Here is a 26,834-nt window from a genome sequence, read left to right on the forward strand (position 1 = left end):
TATAAATGTTTGCATAAGCCAAACCAAACAAAAACTTACAAGAGCTTCGGAAACGCGAGTTTATTCGTTTTTGCGTGCATATGCTGATCTCATGACGTGTGCTCCCAGTACAGCTCAATTGCATGTAGTGACGCCCACAACAGTTGAGCAGAGGCAGAAGAGGAAGTGATTTTGACTCGCTTCTATGCCAGTAAAAAAAATTTCTAATAATGCATAATCCAAATCTACAATCCATTCATTTTCTATACCACTTGTCCTACACAAGGTTGCGGGCGAGCATGGAGCCTGTCCCAGGGGACTCAGGGCACGAGGCAGGGGACACACTGGAAGGAGTGGCAACCCATCACAAGGCACAATCACACACATACAGACAATTTGGAAGTGCCAATCAGTCTACAACACATGTCTTTGGACTGTGGGAGGAAACCAGAGTACCCGGAGGAAAACCCTGAAGCATGGGGAGGAACATGCAAATTCCACACAAACAAGGCATAGGCAGGAATCGAACCCCCAACCCTGCAAATGGGAGGCAAGCATGCTAACCACTAAGTCACCGTGCCCCCATAATAACAATAACAAACAACAACAATGATAATGATAATAATAATAAGAAGAGGAAGAAGAAGAGGAAGAAGAAGAATAAATAGTAATAGTAGTAGCAGTATTAGTAGTAGTAGTAGTAGTAGTAGTAGTAATAATAGTTATAGTAGTAGTAGTAGTAGGGAGGTCACCAGAACCGATACTCCGGTACCAAGTCGGGACCAACATTCTTAAAACATGACGGTACTTGTTTTCTGCAGTAGCATTCGTACCATTTGTAACGAAAGTACCACAAGTGCCGAGGTTGCGATTCTTCCGGACCTGATGGGGGCAGTAAATACACGCAAGTGTTTTAGTCGGTCCACAAGTGGTGAAGAAGAAGAGGAATGCCTACAAGCACACGGGAAAAACCACAGAAGTTTAGCTCCGCCCCGACTCGTTGAGAGGAAAGCTAGTATCGATTTCCGGTGTGCAACCAATGCTATCATTCATTTCAAACAAAGCGAGGAAACACCTGGAATTTGGTGAAGCACCTGAAAGACGATCCCTGTATTATATTTGTTTGAGGCAGATGGCATTGCGGCTGTGAAACCAGCTAATGTTATGCTCCATGTAATGTTAGCGATAGCCTGTTATTTGTTAACGACGCTAACACATTGCGATGTTATAAACTACCTCCTAATGGGCCTCCATGCATCGCCATTCAGCCCGTGTCCTGTCAGCAAACTGTAGCCTAATGTCACTAATAATTATTCAAATGTTCTTTTAATAAATCGTTTTGGCCTACCACCATATCAGTGAATTTAAACTAATGCTTGCATTCAGAGTATAAGGTGTGTGTGTGTGTTTGCGTGTGTGTGTGTTTGCGCGTGCGTGCGTTTAGGAGTGCACCTCCGGAGACTCACTGTCAGACAGTGTTTGATAACTAAAATGCCCTCTCCCTCTCTCTCCCCATCTCCCTCCCCCCATCTCTGCCCCTCATCTCTCCCCCTCTCCCCTCTTGCTCTCTTTGCCAGTATCAGCCAGAGGAGGATGTCCTCCAGGAGAGTTTTTTTATTTTATTTATTTATTTATTATTTTTATACCACACCGTGGTATCAACTGTGGTATCGAGTATCATGTACTTTTGGTGGTATCAGTACAGACTACTAGATTTTTGGTATTGTGACATCCCTAAGTAGTAGTAATAGTAATAATAGTTATAGTAGTAGTAATAGTAGTCGTAATAGTAACAGTGGTAGTATTAATAATAGTAGTAGTAGTAGTAGTGATAGTAGTAATAGTAGTAACAGTAGTAGTAATAGTAGTAATTGTATTAGCAGTAGTAGTAGTGATAGTAGTAGTAATAATAATAGTAGTAGTATTAATAGTAGTAATAGTAATAGTAGCTGTATTAATAGTAAAAGCAGTAGTAATAGTACTAGAAGTAATAATAGTAATAGTAGCAGTAGTAATAATAATAGTAATAGTAGTACTAGTATTATTAGTAGTAGTAGTAATAGTAGCAATTGTATTAGTAGTAAAAGTAATAGTAGTGGTAATAATAGTAATAATAGTAAAAGTAGTAGTAGAAGTAGTAGTAGTAATAGTAACATTAGTAGTAATAGAAGTAATAATAGTAGTAATGGTAGTAGTAGTAATAATAATATTGATAGTGGTAATAATAGTAATAGTATTAGTAGTAATAGTAGTAATAGTAATAATAATAGTAATAGTGGTAGTAGTAGTAGTAGTAGTAGTAGAGATTATCCCAGACATTTGTGTACAACTCACAACTGTGGGCAGACAGAGCGATCTGTTCTCTATACATAGAGCGTCACTTTTTTGGTCATAATTAAATGATCTGATTTATGCGTCTTCATTTATGGGCTTGTGTTGGCTCACTTTCTTTTTTCAAAAATGCATATTCTTTAATTACTTACATTTATTCATTTAGCGGACGCTTTAGTGACTTACAAATGAGAAAATACAAGCAAAGCGATATATCAAGCAGAGAACAATCAAACCATTAATTGAGTTCCAGAAGAAGCAAAATGTATAGAGTAGAGGTGTACGTGCAATTTTTTTTTTTTAATGAGCTGGTTAGGTGTTCACGGAAGAGGTGGGGCTTGAGCTGTTTTTTGAAGATGGTGAGAGATTCTGCGGTCCGGGTTGAGGTTGGAAGTTCATTCCACCACTGAGGAACAGTTAGTTTGAAGGTTCTGGAAAGGGAACTTGAGCCACGCTGAGTAGGAACTACTAAGCATCGGTCGCTAATACATCGCAGATTTGAAATGACCGGGTTTCACAAAAACGTTCTCGATGGTATTCTTCGTCCCTGACCTGGTGAACTAGCCTGAGGATGTGTTTTTGATAGAGACTCAAAAGCTCTTCTATAAGTCTCTCTGGATAAGCGCGTCTGCTAAATGCTGTCAGCATAATAAAAAGAAGCGATTCCACCGCATCGACAGTACACTCTGTATATAAAAGTGCAGTAATCCGTGCAAACGATATGACTTGAAGTTGATCGAGTTGAGGTTTACAAGTTGAGTTCGTCTTCAGATGCATTTATATGCACACACTCAGGAGCACGAGTAGGATACTAACGCTTTTTCCCCCCGAAATTACAGGTGTACCAAATTTCTTGAGTTGTCATCATTCACCAATTTGTACATGCAACACTGCATAACTAATCTTTAATGTAAAGAATTTTCTCTTTGCGAAAACTCTTTCTTCTTAAAAAAAAACGAACACAGCACCCCTGTTTCTCAACCAAGCCATTATTATTGTTAGGGGGGGGGGGGGGGGGGAAACAGGGAACAGTGTGTACACTGTGTACAAGCACAGCCAAAAACACACTTGCTGCTACAGAGCAAGACATGCCTCCGGGGGCGGGACATATGGTTCAAGACGGCGTATAATTAGACGATCATGAAGATATGCACAAATATAACGGGAATAACTATAAAATAAAATAAAAAAGACAAAAATATCTACAAAACATTCTATTTCTCCAAATATAGTATAATATCGGTGTCCATAACACTAAGGCACAGCTACAAAAAGCTCTGAAACTTCGATTCTTAAAACTGTTGGCAGTAAGACGTGAGTTCTTCTTCTCTTATATCTTGATGTGTACTATAAGTGTTACCTAGCATGGGCACCAGGCATGAAAGAGTTAACACAGGAAAGAAAAAAATTAGGAGTTTATTGAATCCACTGAGCTCTGTTGGTCAGGATTTTTTTTTTTTTTTTCACGGCGCCTCCTCTGTTGCTCAATAGGACAAGGTTGCCTGACTTGACAATCTCCACATACGCTTTCAATAAACACAGCCAAACACACACACACACACACACACACACACACACGCGCATACATGCACACAAAAACCAACCTTGCTCTGACCACAGACATACAGCGGTGACTGCTATTCCTGACACAGTATGATGTACTGGCCTCACTCGTATAATTCATGTAGATTAGAAGAGGTTGCTGTGGTCGTATTTGGGAATGTGCCACTACATTGCAGTTCATTAACTAGAAAAAGGCAGATGTTATGTGCTAGGCCGGTATGACTCCATAGCCAGCATTCGGACATGTCAGTGTTAACATGAATACTGGCAGTAACTGTCACGCCGACACAAACGGCACTCTGACACTTTGCTGCATTCATTTGGTGTTTTCATACTGGAATGGTGTTTCGATCAAATCGTAAACAGGCAATGCCTCTGGCTCGGGGTTTGACAGCAGAAAGGTGGTTAGAACAATTTCAGTGCCTTGAATAATTATGCTCACTGGTCTCCAACTGGCAAAGGTCCTCCTCCTCCTCCTCCTCCTCTAACAACTCCAAGAGAATGGATGGCAGGGAAATACATTAAACTATACAAGGGACTCCTTGAGAGCGAGACCGGTTCTGCGATGAAAGTAAAAGTCTGAAATAGCTGGCTTCCTCCGGGCCAAAAACAACAGGCCGAGCTGGACTGGAGGTAACGCAAGAAAGATTCACAAACACTGCAAGCAATGACAGACTTTGTCTGAGTGTTCCGCACTGCTGAGCTGGGACCCATGCACTGCAGTAACACACCGATGTCTATGAAGTTCGTTTTCAATAGTAAGGATTGTTACGTCAGGACTGTAGTGATTTCATAAATGTACACCCACACACTTTTACAATATTCAATATGGATAGATCCATGTACTAGTTTACACATTGGCGTAAAGCAGAAAGGAATGACATGCCATAATTTTCCAGAACTAACTTGAATTTGACCAGTTTCTCATATAGCATTTGCACAAACCCGTCCTCATCAAACAATACACTTAAGCACAGAACGCTGAGCTTAATCTACACTTAACCCTGTTTTTCTCCACCCAATGTTTCAGGTGAGATCAAAATCGCTGCTCTTTAAGGATATCAGCCAATCTAAGAGAGACAGCCTCAGAAATTTGGTGCCAATCAACCCTAGCCCTACTAATGAAACAAAGACAAAGACACACACACACACACACACACACACACACACACACACACAAAATACATGCCAAGATAAGTAAAGAGATGAATCGTCAGGATCGTTTTTTTTTCCCCCTGTTCCTGCTGGTGTCTCAGAATTCCCAGTGGCAGATCTGCTTCTGTCCTGACATGACCTGCCAGGAGGGCAGAATGGCTCCAACTATGACCTCACTGTGTTTGCCGAATGCTAGTCGCTCACCATGTTTCTTGTAACCACTCTTAAGAAAGGGAAAACAAAGAGCTTTGTGTTGAGACTGCTACTTAACATCTGAAACAAGCCTCTAACGTTGGCTGGAGCCTCTGATTTAAGTGGAAATTCAACCTGAAAAAAAAAAAGAAAAAAAAAGAAGAAGAAAAAAAAAGTTCTCTGGTTGTTTAATCGTCTTACTGACAATGCAGCTAAAGCAGCTAATTATCAGGATTTAGAAGCAAGTGTATAAAGTGTTCTTAAAGTAAAGGTGCATTAGGTCGAAATTGTGGAAAATAAGTCTTTAATGCTTTCATGGTTGGAGTTGAATAAGATTTGAATGATTTTCTTTACTCACTGAGCCCACCCCCATTTTCACCCATGTACGCAAAGCTCTGCCCAGTAAACTTACTGTATGGTGGTTCAACCGGAGTTAGAGTGGTAACTATACTCTCACAATATCCCTTTCTAGCTCACTCTGACATTCGACTGCTGGAAAGCCAAGTTACGACTCTATTAACACACAACTTCTCATAATGATTTACAAACATGTGAAGGGGCGGGACTATTAAATGACTGACAAGAGGCCTATCCAAACACAAACACAATCTGGACCGGAATGCAGGTTTCCAAAGTGGGATTTTTTTTCCCACCTATGTAATATACTTGTCCTGAGACAATGGCTTAAACTTTATTTCACTTAATTCTTTTTAAAAATCATCTCTACATACAGTAATATTCCACATTATTTGTACTAGTAAGAAAAGAAAAATATTGAAATATATCCACCTCTGAGCTAAGCAGTGTGCATTGTGCAAACGGTTACGCCTGAAAGTTTTCCAGACCAACTATTTTCAAAAGTTTCCAAGTATTTGATGTATTTTTTCCAAGCAGCGAACGCAAATGGATAGAAATATGTGAGAATGAGAAGCTCGACTAACGCAAACGGCTGAGAAGAAAATGAATCAGTGTAGCAAAACACTCAACAAAAAGAAAGAGTAATTGCTCCACAGGCTGTCAGTCTCTCTCTCTCTCTCTCTCTCTCTCTCTCGCTCTCCACCCCCCCAAACCTCCCACCCCCTCTCCGGCGTCTGCTAGTCGGCAATGATATTATTTCTGTTCTTATTACCATCATCATGGCCATTATCTGCTCAGTGTCCAGGAATGACCACATCCATGACCCGGGTGAACTGCTCTGCACTGGGTCCTGGGTCCTGTCAGAGACTGACTCCCATTCATATTGTTTTAACATAAACAAGTCCTATTAACATTTTACTCTGCTAACAGAGCATCCATCTGTAAGTACAGATGAAGGCTTACAAACCGAGATCCAAAGCAAAGATGTGAGGAATGATGTGGGTTACATTCATGGCCCACATCTGTCCCTTGAAATGCATCACGAGCAACATATAAAGACTTGTTTGTGAGACAATCCATCATAGTAGAAGCAACAAATGAATACCTGGCCCAAGCCTGTGTCACAATTTGCCCTGATGGTCAGCAAACAGCTTGTCAGCTGTTACAGTCCAGATGGCTAGCTTTTGCTGGCACTGTTGCGCTGAGTGATGTGTGGGTATACAGGACAGGAGCCAGCAATGGTAGGACGGCGGTGTGGAGGGATTCACGGGGGTATTTATATGGGAGAACATTTCATTTCATTCGCTTTTGCCCGTGTGTCGCCATTTCTTGAGCGGTTGCTTCGACACTGCTCGGTTTCTGCAGCAAATTTCTCGATCAAGTAAATCATCAATTTCTTCATCTTTCTTCTGAATACATTCGTTGCTTCATCTTTCCTCCATTTTTGTATTTGCCACACAGTCGACGTGGGACGAGGACGGCGACAGTAATACGCTCATGGGGGGAAAAAAAGCCACATGAAGTCCAATCCAACCATCATCATTCATGTCACATGGCCACGTATTAGATGTGCATCCAATCTAGGACTGCATATGAAAGTAGCTCAGCTGTTTTGGAAAGATCGGATTCACATTATGTCCGAAAATCAAATTTGTATCACTTCAGCCTGATAAAGTGAACAAGCGCCATAGTGATATAAGGGCACGTAGAACTCACTCTACAGTTGGTACAGTTGTAGGTACCAAATGGGCTGGCTCGATTATTTCAGAAACTGCTGATCTCCTGGGATTTCCACACACAACAGTCTCTAGAGCTTAAACCAAATGGTGTGGGGGTAAACCAAACAAACATTTACATAAGCCAGGGGTGTCCAATCTTATCCGCAAAAGGGCCGGTGTGGGTGCAGGGTTTCATTCCAATCAAGCAGGAGCCACACCTGATTCCACCTGTTTAAGCAGTTAATCTTGGCTTTCAATAGAATCAGGTGTGGTGGCTTATTCTTGGTTGGATTGAAAACCTGCACCCACACCGGCCCTTTCCGGATAAGATTGGAAACCCCTGGCGTAAGCGGTCAGAGGAGAATGGCCAGACTGGTCTGAGCGGCCAGAAAGGCTTTGGTCAGTCAAATAACCACTCTTTACAAACATTGTGAGCAGAGAAGCATCTCAACATGAAAAACACATTAAACTCTGAGGTGGAGGAGCTACAACAGCAGAAGACCACGTCGGGTTCCTCTCCTGTCAGCCAAGAACAGGAATCTGACGCTGCAGTGTGCACAGGAGAAACTTGGCCATGCCATGATTAAATTTCCTCATTCTTATGCTTTATGTGAACATTCACTGAAGCTCTTGACCTGCACATGCATGATTTAATGTACTGCACTGCTGCCACATGAGTAGCTGATTGGATAACTGCATGAATACTGGTACTTAATTAAGTGACCCTAGTGCTTCTTTTCTCTTAAGAGGTAGCTTTAAAAAAAAGAATAAGGCCAACTTATGGCTAATACAAACAGCATGGTAAACTCTTCCAATGTGAGGTCTCATAGGCGGAAGGGATGGGGGGAGGACTAATGAGCTAACAAGCTACGGCAAAAAGCTGACCTCCCATATAATAACAGTTTTCAGCAAAGAGATCCCAAAACAAAAGCAATCTTAAGATCCTTTTGAATGGTTGCGTGCATGTAGATACCTGCTTCTGTGTTGACGCAGTGCTCGTGCTTATAACGCACACTAAGACTGGTCAAATAGAGCCGTGATTTTCAGAGAGAGTTACCTGCTCGGGTGTCTTCGTTGAGGCGAGCGTACACTGAGGCGTCAAGGCGGGGGACGCATTTCTCTATGGGCACCCATATGTACGTCTCTGGGCACAGAAGGTCTGAAGGCTGGTACTGACCCTGAGAAAAACAAGAAGGAACTAGTTACGTGATAAAGAATTACAGTAGTGCGAGCAAAAGTTTCCACTACTCGTTCGTCAGTGCCTGGTGAGGCAAACCCAGTTCAAGGGTCATAATGTGCGTACATAATACATAATAACAAAGCTATTTCGCCCAGCACTTTTCTCTTGTTGCCTACATGTTTGATTCTGCCATGAAAGCACACTAAATCTCAGTACAGCCATGAATTCTTAAACGTCTTCAACGTACGATATATTGGCTTGCACCTTCTCATTTTGTTTTTTGTAGAGTAGAAAGTGCAAATGGATTCCTGGCCTTGAGAGCCCTTATTATCAGAGGCCTGAATGCAATGACCGAAAGTCAAATTAACTCGCCTACAATGTAAACAAGCAGACGCCTTCAACACTTCTGCCTTTCTTCAAGCGCGTGCACACACACACACACACACACACACACACACACACACACACACACACACACACACACACACACACCAACCCCCTGCACGCACGGACATGCACCCCACTCATAGCACTGCGTAGGCCTTGGTGGGTTTAGCAGCGCGTCTGGTAAAGGCGCTAATGAAATGGTGTGAATTGATTCCTTTTGAAACAGGAAGTCAGAGACAGCAAGCCAATAACTTCGGAGATACACCACATCTATTTTTTTTAAAAAAAAACAAAAACAGTGGCTTAGCAAGCCATGATAAATAATGCAGATGAGAGTTTTAATGGCACACTGTTTTTTTTTCACATTCCACTTTCCAGATTTACGACTGCTGTGTTCTGAGGTTTCCAACCAGTGCTATATGGATTGGTACCACTCCCTTCAGTGTTAGTGTTAGTGCATTGGGCTTCCCAAGAGGAAAAAAAAGGATATAATTTAACAAAAGGCAGTGAAATAAAAATGGTGCAACTCACTCACTCAAACTAGGGGTTGCGTTCACTGGAAATTTCCTGCCAAATTGATGGGAATTTCAGAAAACCCGTCCGTCAATAAGGTATCCAATCTAGGCGTGCGCGCTATTAGTTTTCCGCCACAGACACAGAACATGAAAACCTTTCTATTTTTCTGTCCAATTCAACTGGCTAATACTACACAACCAGCAATACTATTATTCAAGCGCGCACACACTCACACAAATCTCAGTACATATCCAAATTCTCACTTGTTTACATGAATTACGATGCCACTGTAGAGCGATAAACGCTGCTCGTTTTGCTTTCAAGAGAGCATCTGATTGGATAATCAGAGTACAGTATGTGTTACCTATAAAATTAAGCTAACTATTAAACTTTTCTTTTTTTTAAAAAATAAGATAAATATTTAATAAATATAAACAGACTTATTTGTATTCACTAAACCAAGAGACTCAAACGAAAAGCTTTTAACGAAAACACTTGATTTCATGGGCACGTTATGGCTCCCGGAGGTTCCGCAAACAGGATTTGTCCATCATTACCCCACAGCAGAAACTACGGGCAGCGTTTCCACAAGCAGGAGGTTATGAGAATCGGGTGCTTTGGCCCCTTATTCTAAACACCGAGTGGTGAAGGTGAGGTATTCACACCCCATTTTCTCACAGTCACTCTGTCAGCACTGAGACACTAGACAGGGTCTATGGAGTGAACAGACTTATTCATAAGAACGTCACATCAACGACTAAGGGTCGCCGGTTCTAGCTCAGGACCAAATAAGACTGGTTTTCCAGCTTGTGTGTGACGGCAGCAGCGAACAAAGGTTTATTGGCTCTGTGTTATCAGACGTTATGCTTACAGCCATCAGAAATGCCATCACTAATATAGAAATCTACAGTCAACAGTGGTATGCACGGTACAACAGTGTAGCTTTCTGTAAATAGTGAAACATTGGGAACAAACTGTGGCCCTCCCAAGACCAATTGTTATATCAGGATTTGGTATGTTAAGCTTTAACAGAAGTATTAATGCCAGAGAGAAAGGCAATTTTTTTGTGACTAAATAATGACTTAATTCAATACACTAAAAGCAAATCAATTCATTTCATCAATTCAATTCAAGCGTCTTTAAGAAATATTACATTATATATTTTTATGTAATGCATTTAATGCTTTTTTTTTTTTAAAGACCTCCTGTAATATTTCTGAGGCATGGGTTACTAATGATAGTCTCTGCATCCATAGTTATGCTCCGAGTGCCGCTTTAACCTCTACCTGTTGGATATGCACTAGTGACGGGCAATAGAATAAAAATAAATCACAATTCTCGAGGACATTTCTATGAAACATGACATGCAAGTCCATAAGAAAAATCTGTTTATTTAACTTTATTTAATGTCTTCAAATATTAATTCACTTTCTTTTTTTATACTCACATAATAAAAAAAGAAAGAAAAATGTAACACAAAAAATCTTTAAAAATCTATTTCAAACATTTAACGTCAGCCGCTTACAGTCAGTTTGTAAAAATAAATAAATAAATAAATAAAAAGCATTAAAATATTTAACAAAAATATATCACGATATCCACGATTTTTTCAGAAAAGAGTATTGTGTCTTAATATTTTTTCATGATACCATGATTATATGATCATATCACCCAGTCCTTATATATACTAATGGAAAAGCCAATGGAAAAGCTCTGTTTGTTTATTTTAGTTCTCTGAAGATCACACTTGCTTCAGAGTTAACATCAATAAACACCAAGAAAATAAATGAATTATTTTACCCAATAGGATAATCTTGTGTGTCATATTTTCTTCAAAAGTCTCTATAGGAAGATGAATGAAGGTTGGTTTATCAGTCCGTACAGGACTTCGTGGAGTTTTTGTTTGTGATTGTTGCAGCCCGAAACGCTCGATTTCGCTGCGGCTTTTTTTTCGTGCTTGAATTGGTGAAACTGCAGGAAATTGTTTTGCACGGTTTTTGTTGGTAAAGGAGACCTTTAAGCTGTACTCGTGTTCGACACGCGTAAATCGGAGAGGGCTTTGGCTGAACGTGCATTTTGACGACTTCGCATGATGCGTCTTGACCTGAATCTGCAGAAAATCTGTGGTAAATAAATAAATAAATAAACCACCTTTGCAAGCGCCTCCAAATACTGTTTGGTTTCTCGTTAATTTCTGCGATCACAAAACACACGGAATCCTGGAGGGACGGTTGCGTTACAGCGTGCCGTGCATTTATATGGTGCTGTGCGTCAACCGGCATTCAGGAGAACACTGATTTGTTGAGGCGGGAGAGTGCTGTGGCCCTTCTTCCACAGGTTTTATCATGGGCTTTGGAGTAATCATTATCAATATCATTCTTTAACCTTACTGCAAGCATGAAGGCAGACACCTATGCAACTGCCTGATCAAGATACACTGATGCAGAGGTTCTCAAGCTTTTGTAACTAAAGTCCCCCCCAAGACTCCCCTATCATGTGGCACCCCCCCCGCACCCCCCCAATATTGGAGGAGACCAAGTATCTATTCTATATAAAATCTATCTATATATATTCTAATCTATAATCTGTTTTAGATAGATAGATTTTTTTTGCTTTTGTGTTTTTGTACTTTTAAAATAAATATATATTTTTCATAACTTTATAAAACTATATAACGGACAGGTATGGAACATGAATGATCAAAAAGGTTTCTGGACACTATAACTACTTTGAACAAGAGAATTAGGCTGTAATAACTTGGACTATTTTACATGTAAAACGTGTTGCATTCCATTCGTCTTGTGTCCTAAAAACATCTGCTTACGAATTATGTAAATTGGGATGAAGAGCGCGTTTCGTTATCCATTACATTGTTAAAACTCTGGCTCTCAGCCCCTCATTGAACAGAGCAGACGCAGAGAGGTGTGAATGCAGTGGGAAAGCAAGACCCGGCGCTTGCAGGACAGTACTGGTGATGTTTGGAAAGTCGCTAAGGTTTGTACAAAAAGTCACTAGATATGTCGCTAGGCGCTTTTCTTTTTTTTTTTTTGCAAAAAAAAAGTCGCTTAAGGTGTTTGAAAAGTCACTACCTTGGCAACACTGGTCTGCACCGACAGCTAGATAAAAGGCAGACTAAGCTCCACCTCTCCCCAGCAAAAAAAGGAAATACAGAGGGAGAGGGAATGCAGGGTTTTTCATTTATGCACACTGTATTTGAAAAGCAATAAAATACACCGAGTACACAAATGATGCAATGTCTGTGTTTTTTTCTTGAAAACAATTTGCACCCCCCTTCCGATCTCGCCGCATCCCCCGGGTTAAGAACCACTACACTAATGTGTTCACAAATACGTGGCTGCAGAAGTATAAACCCGGCTTAAGGGAAGGTTAGAGAGGAAGGGCTAGTGCGTATGACTAACCTGCAGACACACTTCCTGCCATCACAGCCATGATGTGAGAGGAGTGACTGCCTGTTCCAACAGGTCTGGTGACGGAGGTCACCCCCCGCCCCCGCACACACATCTATGACAGGAAACTCACTTTCCATAAACACAGAATCAAAAGTCAGATCTTTTAGGAAAAGGCACAGTTGCATGAGATGAAAGACAAGGTGATGGTGAGCTAAAGAAAAGGTTGGATATTAAATAGAGACGCAACAGAAAAGGCACCAAGGAAGCGCTGACACTCGTGCAAAAGATTCAACTGAGAGACAAAAACGCTGGAATCTGGCTGTTCATTATTTCCATGTCTGCTCCATTTCCTCGTATGTGGCTCTACTGGCCATACATCTGGATGCTGAGCTCAGCACTACGATCACAACCACAGGCATTTCTCTGCTCGTATTCGTCGTCTTCTACTCAACGTTTAATCCTTTTGAATAATTTCTGGAGGGTTGTTACCCGGCAGATCTAAAAAAAATAAATAATTAATTAATTAATTAATTAAAAAAACGTTTTTGGTTCTGCAACTCTTCTTTTTCGGAGGCGGGGTGGGGGGTTAGCGTGGGGATACGAAGACTGCTGCCATCCATAAATCAACATGCTCAACTAGGTTGTTAGATAAGGGAGGATGTGATAATACAGGCACGAGGCCAAGGAGATCTTTGTATAAAGAAAGATGACGCAAAGGCAAACACCCTGGTGACGAGCTTATCTCCCACAAATATTCAGTTCTGTCGTTTGCTGAAGAAGAGCTCATCGCTCTTGCAGTCTGATCAATGAGCATGCTGGAGAAACAATATAAACTGTCCTATCGCCATTTCCCATGCGTTTCTTAAATAATATAGTTCGACCCACGGAGCGTCATCCGTCTTTCCGACCCTCGCTACATCCCTGGATGACACAGCAATGAAGGTAACGATGACAGACGGACCTTCGTCTTCAAGGCTCATTAACCTCGCCACAGCAGAGCATGAGAACGACTAGGAAAAGCCCAAATTTCAATCCATTTCTATAGTACTTGTCATATGGCTTGCTTCTCGACACACAACAAAGCCAAGGATCGGGGGGGGACCCCAAACAAAACAGTGTGAAATGTGCATACGGTTGGCAGTAGCACAAACACAGAATGAGAAGAAATGGATAGATAGCTGAGAAGAAAAGAGGTGGGATAGATCAGGCAGAGATAAAGACGGGGAAGGAATTCAGTGTGGATGGAGCCGGAGGGAAGTGGTGCATGTATGAACTCTCTCAGTTGGGATCCATGATGCTACCACTATGTTTTTAAGGGACAACTATTTCAAAATCTGATACGGGTCACGGTCCATGTGAAAGCTTGTTTGATTTATTGGAAAGATATGTTGTAGAGACCAGGTTTTACGACTTTTACTTTTGAACACTTACTCGTGGAAACCAAATGCAACATATACATTATACGTGCATTTATAAAAAAAAATAATAATAATAAAAATAAAAAAAAGACAAATTAAAATACTGCTCGCGTGAGCTAAAGCTAACAAAAAAAACCAAAAACACTCGAACGCATAAGTGTCACCTAATTTCTCTCACTTGCTCTGACAGCAACCTCCCCCTCCAGCCCAAAGTCCCATACCTGAGATTTATTTGAAAAGCAATTCATCAGCAACATAAATCCTGGAGCTCACTGCTGGCCAGGAATTCTTGTGAAAGACAAAACCTCTCACCTCTCCAACTTAAAGCCTCAGAGCTGTGTGCACATGGGAGCCCTGAAAAAGAACTTATCTGTGATCAGAAATTCCTGACACGAACTGAAATTTTTTTCAGTTTGCAAAACTAAATCTGACGTATGGCTCCTATTGCACATTTCATAAGTAGATTTTGCTGAAACTGTTGCAATGTAATGCACTCCCTTTTATAATCTAGTGCACTCAACTAAAATTCGTGAAGGTACACTTACACAAACGTCAGTGCTTGCAAAGATTCGGATAAGCAACAGACATGACTGAAAGGCCACTGCTGTATGGGTGTCTTTTAATGCTTAACCGCTGGTGATTAGTTATTGCTATAAATTCAAAGTGGTTATTCAGTCCCTTCAGGATTAATTTTTTTGCCACTCGCAAAAATGAGCTCAAAAATCAAGCAAACTCCAGAATATTCGGAGGAGATCGCAAATTTTTTTCAAAATTACAGCAGATTTTCGCCAAGACAAAACAGCCAATAATAATAAAAAATTCAAAATAAATAAAAAAGACGACGACGAAGACTTCTGCCGTCCATAAATCAACATGCTCAACTAGGTTGTGTTAGATAAGGGAGGTTGTGATAATACAGGCACGAGGCCAACTAGATGTGTGTTGTTTTTTTTGTTTTTTTAAATAAAAAAACGACATAAAGGCAAACACCCTGGTGGTCGATCTCATCTCCCATAAATATTCAGCTCTGTCGTTTGCTGAAGAAGAGCTCATCGCTCTTGCGTGCATAATGCAAGAAACTGAACAGTCCGATCAATGAGCAATGATGTAAAATGGAGAAATAATGTAAAAAAAAAAAAAATAAATAAAATTTTTTAAATACATTTAAAAAACCGCTGCAGATATTCTGCAGGTTTGGGCCAAGATGCGTCATGTGACATCACAAGGCGCATTCAGCCAGAGAACCCCCTCCCCCCATAACTCCAACATATTGACCGTCACTGCTACAGCGTTTTCCATGTTCTTTGTTCTTTTCCATGTTCCATGTCGGGTCTGCATCCAAACGCAACCCCTGACCTACTGCATGTTCAGTGGAAGGTTTGATCAATGCACAATTAGTCAGCAAACCTCAAAAAGTCTACCTTAATTTTTAGGAGTCTTTGCACACTAAAGTAAGCCTTCAAACTAATATGGTTTGTGATTTTGGCTTATAATATAAATGCAATGGAATGTAACAAGTCAGTGTGGACACAAGCGATTCATTTCAATCAGACAGACCATAGGGTGAACCGAACCCCCTAACGCCTCTTAGCCCTCGGACCGTCGGTGTCCGCATACCACTAGTGGAGGGTGCTAGCTTTTCCGCTGCTCCCTACGATTTCGTGCACATCTGGGTTCTATTTCCTCCACTATCCCTATTTTACCTTTCAATCATATCCATGTCTTGCGGAAAGTCAGAGCACATGAGTGAGTGAGAAGAGAGCAGGTACTAGGTGTGTTAATGACAAGAGAGAGAGCCCCACCTACCCAACTAGCCATCCATCAAAACGCTAAAACAAAAAACAAAGGTCAATCCACACTTAATAACTACTCAGGTAGAGGTCTTTCAGGTGAAGCGTGTGCACACTGAGCTCACAGCGTAGAATAGCAACCAGTCAAAACATTTACCAAGTCGTCCCCTACTCTATACAGTCCGGAACAATAGCTAGGCCTATCCCTCCCGTAAAACAAGGCAAACGCTTTCAGAGCAATATACAAGAACCGTGGAAAGAAAAGAAAAAATACCACTGCACAAAAGCACACGCACATGTGCTCACTTGCCCGTGAGTGCTCTCACCCCTGCGTTAACACACTGACAAAAGGCACAAACAATGTTGCTAACATAGCAACAGTGTTTGTTCTTTTTGTCTGTGGGGTTAAAGTGCTTTGTTAGGACTGGAGTAAATACCGCAGTCTGGCATGATGTGGAAAGGAAAAGGCTGAGTGAGGATCAGGTTTAACTACTACACAGCAATGTGTCAATCAGAAGTGGGCTGAATCACAGCTAGACACTGACCAGGTTTTTTATTTTTATTTTAAATCTCCACTTTCACTAGCACTGCCATGCTCTCTCTCTCACACACACACACACACACACACACACACACACACACACACACACACACACACTCAGACCTCCCTGCAAGGCTAACATTAGGGTGTGTGTGCTGCTGAGTGACACACATAAGCACACGTGCACAGTGATTGGACAGGCTGTCATTAATGGACAGAGGAGAATCGGTCTATGAAAGACAAGTGTAAACACTTCGTATTGCTGCCCGCTTTGTAAAAATACACCGTCTTTCCTTCCCCTGACACACAATGTCCCGGATGTGTCTTCAGTCGTGTCTGAAATCGAGACATTTGCACTAACCGCCACTTTGCAAACACGTGGGACCAGCCAAGACTTCTCACACCAGACAACATATTACAGAGGGACAAACTTCAAATAAACACAGCATCTTGGCAGCCCTGTGCTCCTCTCCTCCACACACACACACACACACACACAGGCCCAGCTACGTGTCAGGGGCTCTACGGATGACAGCTTAATGATGGGAAAATATTTTTACAGGATTGTGTTTCGGCAGAGCAGCGTTTTACAGGCACAGGATCCCCAGGCCTGTTTTTATCTCTCTATCACTCTGACCGTTTATTGGTGGGCAGCTTGAGCTCAGAAAGGGCGTCTTTACTGCCAGGGTCTTACGTCTGACTCTGCTTACAGTGGCTCGACCCTGCTCCAGACTGTTGCTCTATTCTGGTTTTCGCCCGAGATACATATCTGATGCGTGTCCAAAAATGGTGCTATTACAGAAAATAATCGCACTCTGTGCATCGAGTTGAAACGCAGTTGAAAAACGGGACCTACCGTGAAGTCCTCGGTGTGGGAATGCAAAAGAAAATAGAGGGCCAAATAGAGGAACCAACTTTCCTAAACATACACAATGATTTTGAAAAATGATGGCTTGGGAGTCCTGGAATTCATTTGGTCGCGCTAAAACAGTCATTCTTTGTTACTGCATATGGTGCCATTTCGGCGGATTGATGCTTTCAGACTCCCCCAAACTGCAAGGCTCTGAAAATAAACGCCGAGTGAGTTAACGGCAATGCAAACATGCCGGGACCTCTTTTCGGCTGGACCTCTCTGGCTTCGCTCACCCTGACATTGGATCTAAACTCTCGCCTTCCAACCTTGTGACCTTCACACCTCCCGCACCACAACACACCACCAACGCACTCCTCTCATTCAAAAGGTACACTCAGTCGTAAGGTTTGACCTCTGAACTCTGACCCTTCGGGTCCACGGCCCTGTCAGCGCTCCTCAGGGGAGAGCTGGAGCAAATGCTTGGCGACTGGGCCCCAATCAAAACACATAAACCATTACCATGTCACACTCTGACAACCTTTAAAAGAACATGCTTCGTAAAATGGGAGATTATTAGAGAGCTATGTGAATGGGTCATTGATGCTAGTGGAAAGTATGAATAATCACAAGCTTGGGAAAAAGTATTACTCTAAGTGATTTGCCACTTTATTAGGTACTCCTTTCCCAGCACTGCACATCTTTCAGCCGTCAGAAGAACATCATGAATTCACCTCGACCTGGGTTCTGCAGGATCCTGGTACAGTACACTGTGCAGTAATGATGGTGGTGTGACATTGCTGTAATTTGTGCGTCTTGTTGGAACACACACTTTCCACTTTATCCCAAAGATATTCAGTAAAGTTGAGATGCATCGACTGCACGGGAATGAAATCCTGTCCTGTTCTGGGAACTGCACAGTGACGACAAATGCCTCGTCATATGGTGCACCGTCAGGCTGAACATTGGTAGCAAAACTGAGTGCTAATGTGCAAACTTTCTATAACATTTTATTTGCGTTACAAACATAAACTTCAGACTAAAACATTACATTAATTATATATACGCTACCGGTCAAAAGTTTGGAGACACTCGACTGAAATGTTTCTCATGATTAAATGTTTGAAATCGGTGTTGTAGACAAAAAATAGAATTGTGCCAACATATTAATTTCTTTCATTAGAAAACTAAAATTTATATTTACAATATTTATTTTATTATTTTTTTTAAAACGGACGACTCTGAGCAAAATATTACAAAAAGCAGCCAATACGTGTCTGGCTTCCCAGAATGATTTCAATACGTTGTTCTTTTGACAAAAGCATTCTTAAAGGCTATCTGAGAAGGAAAAAAAACATATATAATATAATATAAACTAATTATGAAACATTTCGAAAGACATGCTAAAATGTGTTAATTTCCCATATGTATGAAGACCTTTTGGACACCCTGTAGTTATATAGTTTCAACTGAATTAAATTACATTATTATTATTATTATTATTATTATTATTATTATTATTATTTGTATAGTGCGTTTAGCAACAGACATGCTGCCAATAAAAAAAATAATGAAAAGTTCTTTATTCCTGATGAGCCAGCCAGATGATCAATCTGAAAAAGACGACATGATATATCCTGCAGAAGAACCAGACTGAAGCAGCACCCATTCTCATCTAAATTACAATATATTGATACAGATGGGTGACAAATGAAAGGAAAAAGCAACATAAAGTGACTTTGTACGGTGTTGGATTGCCACTAACCACCAGAACATCTTCCATGCACCTTGACATTCCCTCAGTTGGTGTGTTGATGGTGGTGGTGTAGAGTGCTTTCAAAAATGTAGGTCCAAAATCTCACAACGGTAATAGATGGGGTAGAATTAATAATCTGGTGACTATTAAAGTCATGGAGTGTGAGTTACATTGTTTCTCCTTCTGTCTAAGGAGACGAGTAGACCTAAAACCATGCCAACAAAACAACCTCCGATAACCGAGCCACTGTTCTTTTCTTTAATTTGGTCGTCTGTATGCATTACATCACCGAAGAGGTCTACAAAGCAAGCTTGAAGATTTCCAGACATCCAATGCTTTCCAAACAGCAAAGAATACTGTAAGAAAAAGAAAAGGAAGGAAAACAATGGAAGAGATCACCAAATGGGTGAGCCTTTTCAAGACATATAGAACTGGTTTTTGTAAGACTGGAGGCCAGTGGTAAGGGACTAGTGAAAATAAGAGAGCCAGGAAGTGCTAAATTGTACATTTTACAGAGGGAGTGTTTAAAAAAAAAAAAAATGGGTGGGGTACCATGGAATACTGTTGGCTTTCCATTGTACTTGAAAAACAACCAATCTTATCAGAAGTGTCAAATATAACAAAAATTAAACATACTAAAAAATTCATGTTACAAGAATAGTCTTGCTTAAAAAAAAGAAAAGAAGAAAAAAAAACAAGGGTCATATACTAGCAGAAACCAGAAAGAAAAACCCTCAAACTGACAGGTATGGAAACGTACAGTCAGGAGTGTGAACTGACGAATCGTCCTATATGACATAGCTGGTTCTCTGCCCTAACGTGCACAGCCATCATCCATGATCAAACCATAATGCACCCTAAAGTGTGAAGTCCACTGGAGCAGGTAACAGCCATCCAGTGAGTACTGTACTGTGAAGCATTAATGAAAGAAGCACAAATGGAACAGATTACATGGTGAAAATGACTCCACTTCAAAGCTACAGCGGCACTGGAGGACAAAAAAAAAAGGAAAAAAAAAGGGGAAAAAAGGGGGGGGGTGAGCGCCTGCCAAACAAAACGTGCGGTAATTGTTTATCTTTTCTGTCCGAGCTGCTCTCTTTCATTCCGCTGAATCGCTGCCTCTCGCTCGCTTCCTATCGCTTTCATCTAGTGTGCTCTGCTGGTGACATGCGGTTTATGGGACGGCGAAGGAGGAGAAGAATAGAGAGAGCGGCTAGCGAGAGCGCTTGGCTCGGTACAGTGCTCTTCACACGTCACGTTGAGGAGTTTAAAGGCCTTCGCAGCCTGACATTAGATCCCTTAGATCTACATGTTCCAAATGGCTTTAACGGTTCAGGTGCTTTAGGAAGTTTATCCAAATGTGCTCAGGCAGCCTCCTTCACGCAACACTACCTGGTCCACCATCAGATGTCTTCTATTATACTTTTTTGACTCACGGAAAAGAGATGCTGGCTACCAGTGCCTATTATGGCCTAATGAAAGCTCCAACCCCAAGGCTTCAGATATTATTCATTCATTCATTCGGCGTGACTGCACTGATGGATTTGGAGACTATGTCAAGAACACACATGAATTTAGAGTAGCCAATCCACCTACTTAGATGTTTTTTGGGAGGTGCAATTTGATTTGTATAGCGCTTTTAACAATGGACATTGTCACAAAGCAGCTTTACAGAAACATATGGAATCCCAGATATAATTTTTTTTGTTTGTTTTGTATTAATCTGCGATGGAGGCAAGGGAAAACTCCCTGAACCGACAAGACGAAGAAATCTTGAGAGGAACCAGACTCAAAAGGGAACCCATCCTCATCTTGTGACAACAAATAGTGCGATTATAAATCGTTTCTCTTCTATAACTGTATACTACATAGTCCAAAAGTGCTAATTGTGTTAAACAGCGCAGTCATTGGCCAGTGTCCAGACATCGTCCAGTGTATACACATAAGGGTGACAAATTAAAGGGAAAAACCCCAAATGTTTCAGCATTACTTCAAATTAGAGCTGCAACAACTAATCAATAAAATCGCTAATCATCAATTATGAAAATTGTTGTCAACGAATCTCATTATTATAATCTCATTATCTCACTTACACCATGCACTGTGTACTCGCTTCCTGGTCGACGGCGCATGACGTCATACGCACGTAACGTGATGCCACTAGCTTAAGCAGATATCCAGAGTCACCGACAATGACTTTCTTTACTGTTTATATACTTAGCATTTTATATATATATATATATATATATATATATATATATATATATATATATATATATATATATATATATAATTAAACTACAGTCCTAAATGAATAATATATATTCTGGTGTGCGTGTGTGTATTGGGTTCTTTTCAGTCTTATATAATTGGTAAAGTTTTAGTCTGACGTTTGTATTTGTAACACTCAGTTTGTGGATTTTATTTTAAATAAACTAAACAATGGCACTGAAAGTCCCCCCCCATTCGATTATTCGAAAATAAATAAATAAATAAATAAATAAATAAATAAATAAATAAATAATCACCCAACTAATCGATTATGAAAATAATCGTTAGTTGCATCCCTACTTCAAATGTTTCATTCATCAAACGTGATCAGTTGAAAGAATGTTTTTCCATGAATCTGCAACACATCTGTTCATAGAAGTAAATATGTTATTGTACAAGATAGAGAGAGAGAGAGAGGTGTCTTTTCAGATGCACTTGTTCCCACCTGCCTTGACATTCCTCAAGATTTACACAAGTGTACAGAGAGAGGGAGACAAACAGACAGAGCAGTGAGATAAAACAGGACAGGAACTTTGCTACAATGTTTGGTAGACATTCTGGAGGGAAAACAGGGTTCCACATGTAGGTCTAGACAAAGGTTCTCTGACAAATGTGTTTTAGAGGGAAGAAAAAAAAAAGGAAATCCAACTAATTGAATACACACAAGAACAAATACTATGAACTGTATTAAAATAAGCATGAAATAAACAATTGGTTCAATGTTTTCTGTCGTTTCAGGACTCGTTTCAGAAAAATACTGGCTCGTTCTAGGAGAAGGATGAGGACTGGCCCAAAAACCTGCTTAGTGACGGGACTACAAATATTTCTCTTTTTCTCCTCATTTGGCCACCGAAACCATGGTGTGTCTTTTAATGCTTTCTGTCCGTCTCTTCCTCCCTCTGCTTTTCTCCCCTGCTCCTTTCTCCTTCTCAGTGGAAACTTTAATGGCTTCCTGCTCTAAATACACCGCATTCTCTCACAGAAACAATAACAACAAGAATAAGAACTGCTTTATTTACACCCATAGGACAGACTTGTGCATGTGTACTTGGGGGTTGTGGGGAAAGGGGGGGAGGGGGGTAAACGAAAGAGTGCCAAAGTCAAAGCTTAAATAACTTTATTTAAACTTTATTTAATAGCGAATTACCTATGATTTGTAGGTATTAGGAATGTAACTGAATATGGAAACTTTATTTGCACTGAAAAGCTAATGTGCTCTAAACAGATACTACTACAGGTATGACCCGCAGGAAGGGCACTAATTTTTTTTTTTTTTTTTTTTTTTTTTTTGGGGGGGGGGGGGGGGGGGGGGGTTGAAATTAAAAGGTGTGTATAGGCACTGCAATCCCCCAGACATTTAAAAAACTAAAAAATACTGGATGAATGGGAGGATTTTACTTTTTGAGTCAGATTATCAAATAAAGATCACATTCATTACAGGTTTCTTCATCATCAAGGTTCCTTCCTCGTATCATGTTAGGGAGTTTTTCCTCGCCACCAGCTTGCACAATAGGGATAAATTCACACACTTAAAATATGTATCCTGTGTTTATATGTTTCTGTAAAGCTGCTTTGAGACAATGTCCATTGTTAAATGCATTATACAAATCAAACTGAATTGAACTGAACTGAATTACTAGTATACTAGATTACTAGATCTAGATTTACTAGATGACTACTTACTTTATAGTTTGGGAAACAGAAGCAACTAAAGCAACTCGTGGACACATCTCAGGTTGAGGCCAATTATGAACTTGAGTGATGTGGTGAACAGAATTAAGTGCGGAGAATACGGAGATGCTGACAGTGCTGGCATTTCATGTCTGGGTTTTCTCCCTAGTGTTTTTGTAGGAATAGTGGTAGGTTTAAAACATAAAAACATCAAAACAACAACAGAAGGAAAAAAAAAAACCTTTCAGGTTTAAACCACACCCACTTTGGACTTAATTCTGAGTACAAATCTGAACATTTGAAGCTCTAAACCGATGCAGATACAGACAGCGTCATTGTGTTACACCCATAGTAGGTATGTAAACCATGAACAATTCATCTGTTATTGATTGACTAAAGCCTAAACTCAAATCTAAATAACAACAACTTCAGTGAGATATGTTGTAATTGACGAAAATGTTTTGTTTAACCAATCATCTTCAGTGCACTGATCATGAAAGCAATTAGACATATAAAAATAAGTATATACCTTTTAACATACAGTTCAGCAAAAATCCAATCACACATTCTTGAATAAGAATGATGCTTTAAAAAAAAAAACAGCAATAAATGGGAGTCAAATGTAGCTATGTGAAAATATGGTTAAAAGCTGAGGGGCCCGGTGCAAGGCTACAGAGAGAAAGGGAGAGAAAAGCCTGACAAAGATAATAAATTTGGAGTTCTCTGTTCTTACGATTACAGCTAAATAGAACCGTAGAGAAATAGAAACAGTTTATAACTGACTGTCAGACTCTGACAAACGTGGAGCGCGTAGTAATGACAAAACCATCTGAATACAATTAGCTATGAATAATGACTACGGTTTAGTGATAAAACTAAGACCATTAGTGTTATTCATACACTCTCCCTGCACTTTCAAGGTAGTGTGTGTAGGTGTGTGCAGCAGTAGCTTGTGGCCGTAGATTTTGGTGAGGCAGGACGGCATTCATAATGACAAAGCCTCATTCAAAATTCAGGTCGAGAGGCTATCACACTTGACTTCTGCTGTAGGCAACTATCTAGTGAATTTTTACAGTAAGCCTATAATGACTAGCAGCTCATTTAGAACCGTTATAGCAGGTTAATATCATTAACCCGGGATTGACAAGTTTTGAGTAAAATTTCCCATCCATTTACATCTCAGAAAAGACCTGAGCCTTTGCGTGGGAAACAAGGTCGTTGCGGTGCGCGTGCGTTCCGATGTACGGACATTATCAATGCCGTTCCTGTGCCAATATTTTCAATATACAGTACCTTACAAAAGAAACACTTATGTCCATCAAAGACACACTGTTTACACTTACAATAAGATTTAATTCTAATTATTTGCTATAAAACAAGATATTTGGCAGCCACAGAGTATGTTTAAACTACTCTATATGGCATGAATAATACAAACACGGCAACCCTGTCATTAACCCTCATGGGAACTTAGTTTCGTTTTCTAGCCATACGTTATGGTGTAAAATTAGTAAACATACAATTAAACATTTCAAAAATTTTCAGAATTTTAAACAAACAGTTTTACAGGAAGGCAGATGGAAAAAATGGAGGGAATACAGTGCTGACTAAAAGAACCTTGAAGAATTCAAATGCAATAGCTTTGTGCTACAGTAGAGGGCTCTGCATTTATTACTCTATACCAATGGACCTATTTATCCAAACTAAACCATCATCACAGTTCATTATAATGACTTGTATCACTGTTAGTATAGTACAGTCTATCTACAGTTTGCAGAGTCCAGCTCTTCATGTTCTAATCCTAGCTGGATCACTGACACAAACCCTTAAAGTTTAAGGGGCTCAGGTGGTAGAGCAGGTTGTCCACTAATTGTTGGGCCTTGGGCAAGACACTCAACTCGCTCAAAGTTGCTCCCGATGGCAGGGTAGTGCCTTGCATGGTAGCTCTGCTGCCATTGGTGTGCGAGTGTGTGTATGAATGGGTGAATGAGAAACAGTGTAAAGGTTAAAACATGCTATATAAGTGCAGACCATTTACCATTTAAAGTTTATACGCTGCCATATCAGCTCTGGCACAACTACAGACATCAAACCACCGTGCAACTGTAAGAAGATGGCAAAAGCACGGAAAAGGCCTCCGGGGTAAAAGAGTGCACCTCCAGAACACTGCCAGACACTAAACACCACCCTTAACACAGTTCCAATACAACTGTTTCCTTTGGCTGGGACTCTGAATGAACAGGAAGCACTGGGAAACACCTGGCTGAAGGCGGGAAAATGGGAAGCCCTCTGTGATATTCTGAAACATACTCCAGTCAGAAGCTCACAGAATGGTTCATTCCACTCCATTAGAGCTATTCAGCAAGCTGGAAACAGGCTACAGGCGACCGGGGGCCAAGAGGCCATTAGTCCCCCTCAGGCAGAGACAGAGCCAGGAAATCACATCTTAAACTGGACAGCACACTGGCCAGACTGGACTTAGAGTAATGGACAGAGCTAGCACTCCACATACCCCTCATGGAGAGTGCCCAGACAGAGCTTTTATGTCCCCTGAGGGGACAGTTTTTGAAGACTTTGGCAATGGGTTGGGTGTTTTGGTTTGCAAAGTAACACTGTTTTCCGATTTATTTTTAACTGCTATGTACATTATCTTTTAAAATACATTTTTTCCATTACAACAAAGGTGCCATAAACTAACTGACCAAACACTACTATTTAAGATTTCCTGGATGATGACGATTATATATTATGACTCAGAAGTCTCCGTGGACAGTTTGAGACTGGAACTATATCCGACCTTTTTTTTTTTGTTCTGCAAAAATCAAAAAGAATTATATATTTGTTGCCAAGCGCGCCTTGTAGTCAAGACCATCATTGTCAGGTCCAAGACAAGTCCAAGACTAGCAGAGATCAAGTCAAGCCCAAGTTAAGATTGAGTCCAAATGAAAGCGAGACATCAACATCATTGATGTCATCATTAAGATCTTAACATCATTAAGATAGACATCAAAAAATTTAAATAATTTTCAAGACCAAGCCTTTACTTCAACTACTAAAAACTGAAAATACGGTTTGTTTAATTTTACCCAACTTTTCATTAGTTAATATCTTCCATTTGAGCTATTTAGCTTATACACAAATAAGCTAGTAGCCTGGTACACTTCTATCCATGTTCTAGAGTGCCTCTGTAATCATTTTACAGCACAGGTTTACAAACCTGGGTCTAGAGAACCCCAGGTCCTGCACAGTTTAGTGTTTTCCCAACTCTAGCAGAGCCACTTCAACTCAAGAAGGCCTGTTAATTAGCTGATTATCTGATTCAGGTGTGTTAGGAGCAGGGAAAACACTAAAAGATGCAGGACAGGGGGTATTCCGAGACCAGGGTTGGGAACCTGTGATTTAAAGTATAGCTCCAGATCTTTATAAACAATTTAGAAGCAAACTGTCCAACTACTCATGATCCACTAAAAAAATACAATTATTTAACAAAGAGTTGTGGTTCCTGTATGGATTACCAAAACTGACATTATGTATCTTAGCATTGTTTGGTCTAAAATCCAAAGTGCTGGTCTACAGAACCAATACATAAGTTTTGGTTCCTAATTCTTGCTATGCACTATGAAATTATCAAAACATGAGAAACAGGATCCAGTACTCAGCAGGCATCTACGACACAAGTGAAGGAGCACGGAGTGTTCCCCTGCTTGAAAAAGAGGCAAGCAACTCTCAACTGAGGTACGTGGGCCCAA

General features: G+C 40.5%; 1 protein-coding gene across 7 annotated transcripts in view; it reads right to left on the reverse strand.

Annotated features, from left to right (window-relative positions):
• Window positions 1-26,834, reverse strand: part of LOC108263492 (arginyl-tRNA--protein transferase 1) — a 95,062-nt gene that overhangs the window by 6,471 nt on the left and 61,757 nt on the right. For all 7 annotated transcript variants that reach the window (XM_047154356.2, XM_047154354.2, XM_047154353.2 and 4 more), the window contains one exon: window positions 8,353-8,473. In XM_047154356.2, coding sequence (XP_047010312.1) covers window positions 8,353-8,473 — 121 coding nt within the window. The remainder of the gene's footprint in view (window positions 1-8,352; window positions 8,474-26,834) is intronic.

The sequence above is a fragment of the Ictalurus punctatus genome, chromosome 3, assembly GCF_001660625.3.
Source record: "Ictalurus punctatus breed USDA103 chromosome 3, Coco_2.0, whole genome shotgun sequence".
Classification (NCBI taxonomy): Eukaryota; Metazoa; Chordata; class Actinopteri; order Siluriformes; family Ictaluridae; genus Ictalurus; species Ictalurus punctatus.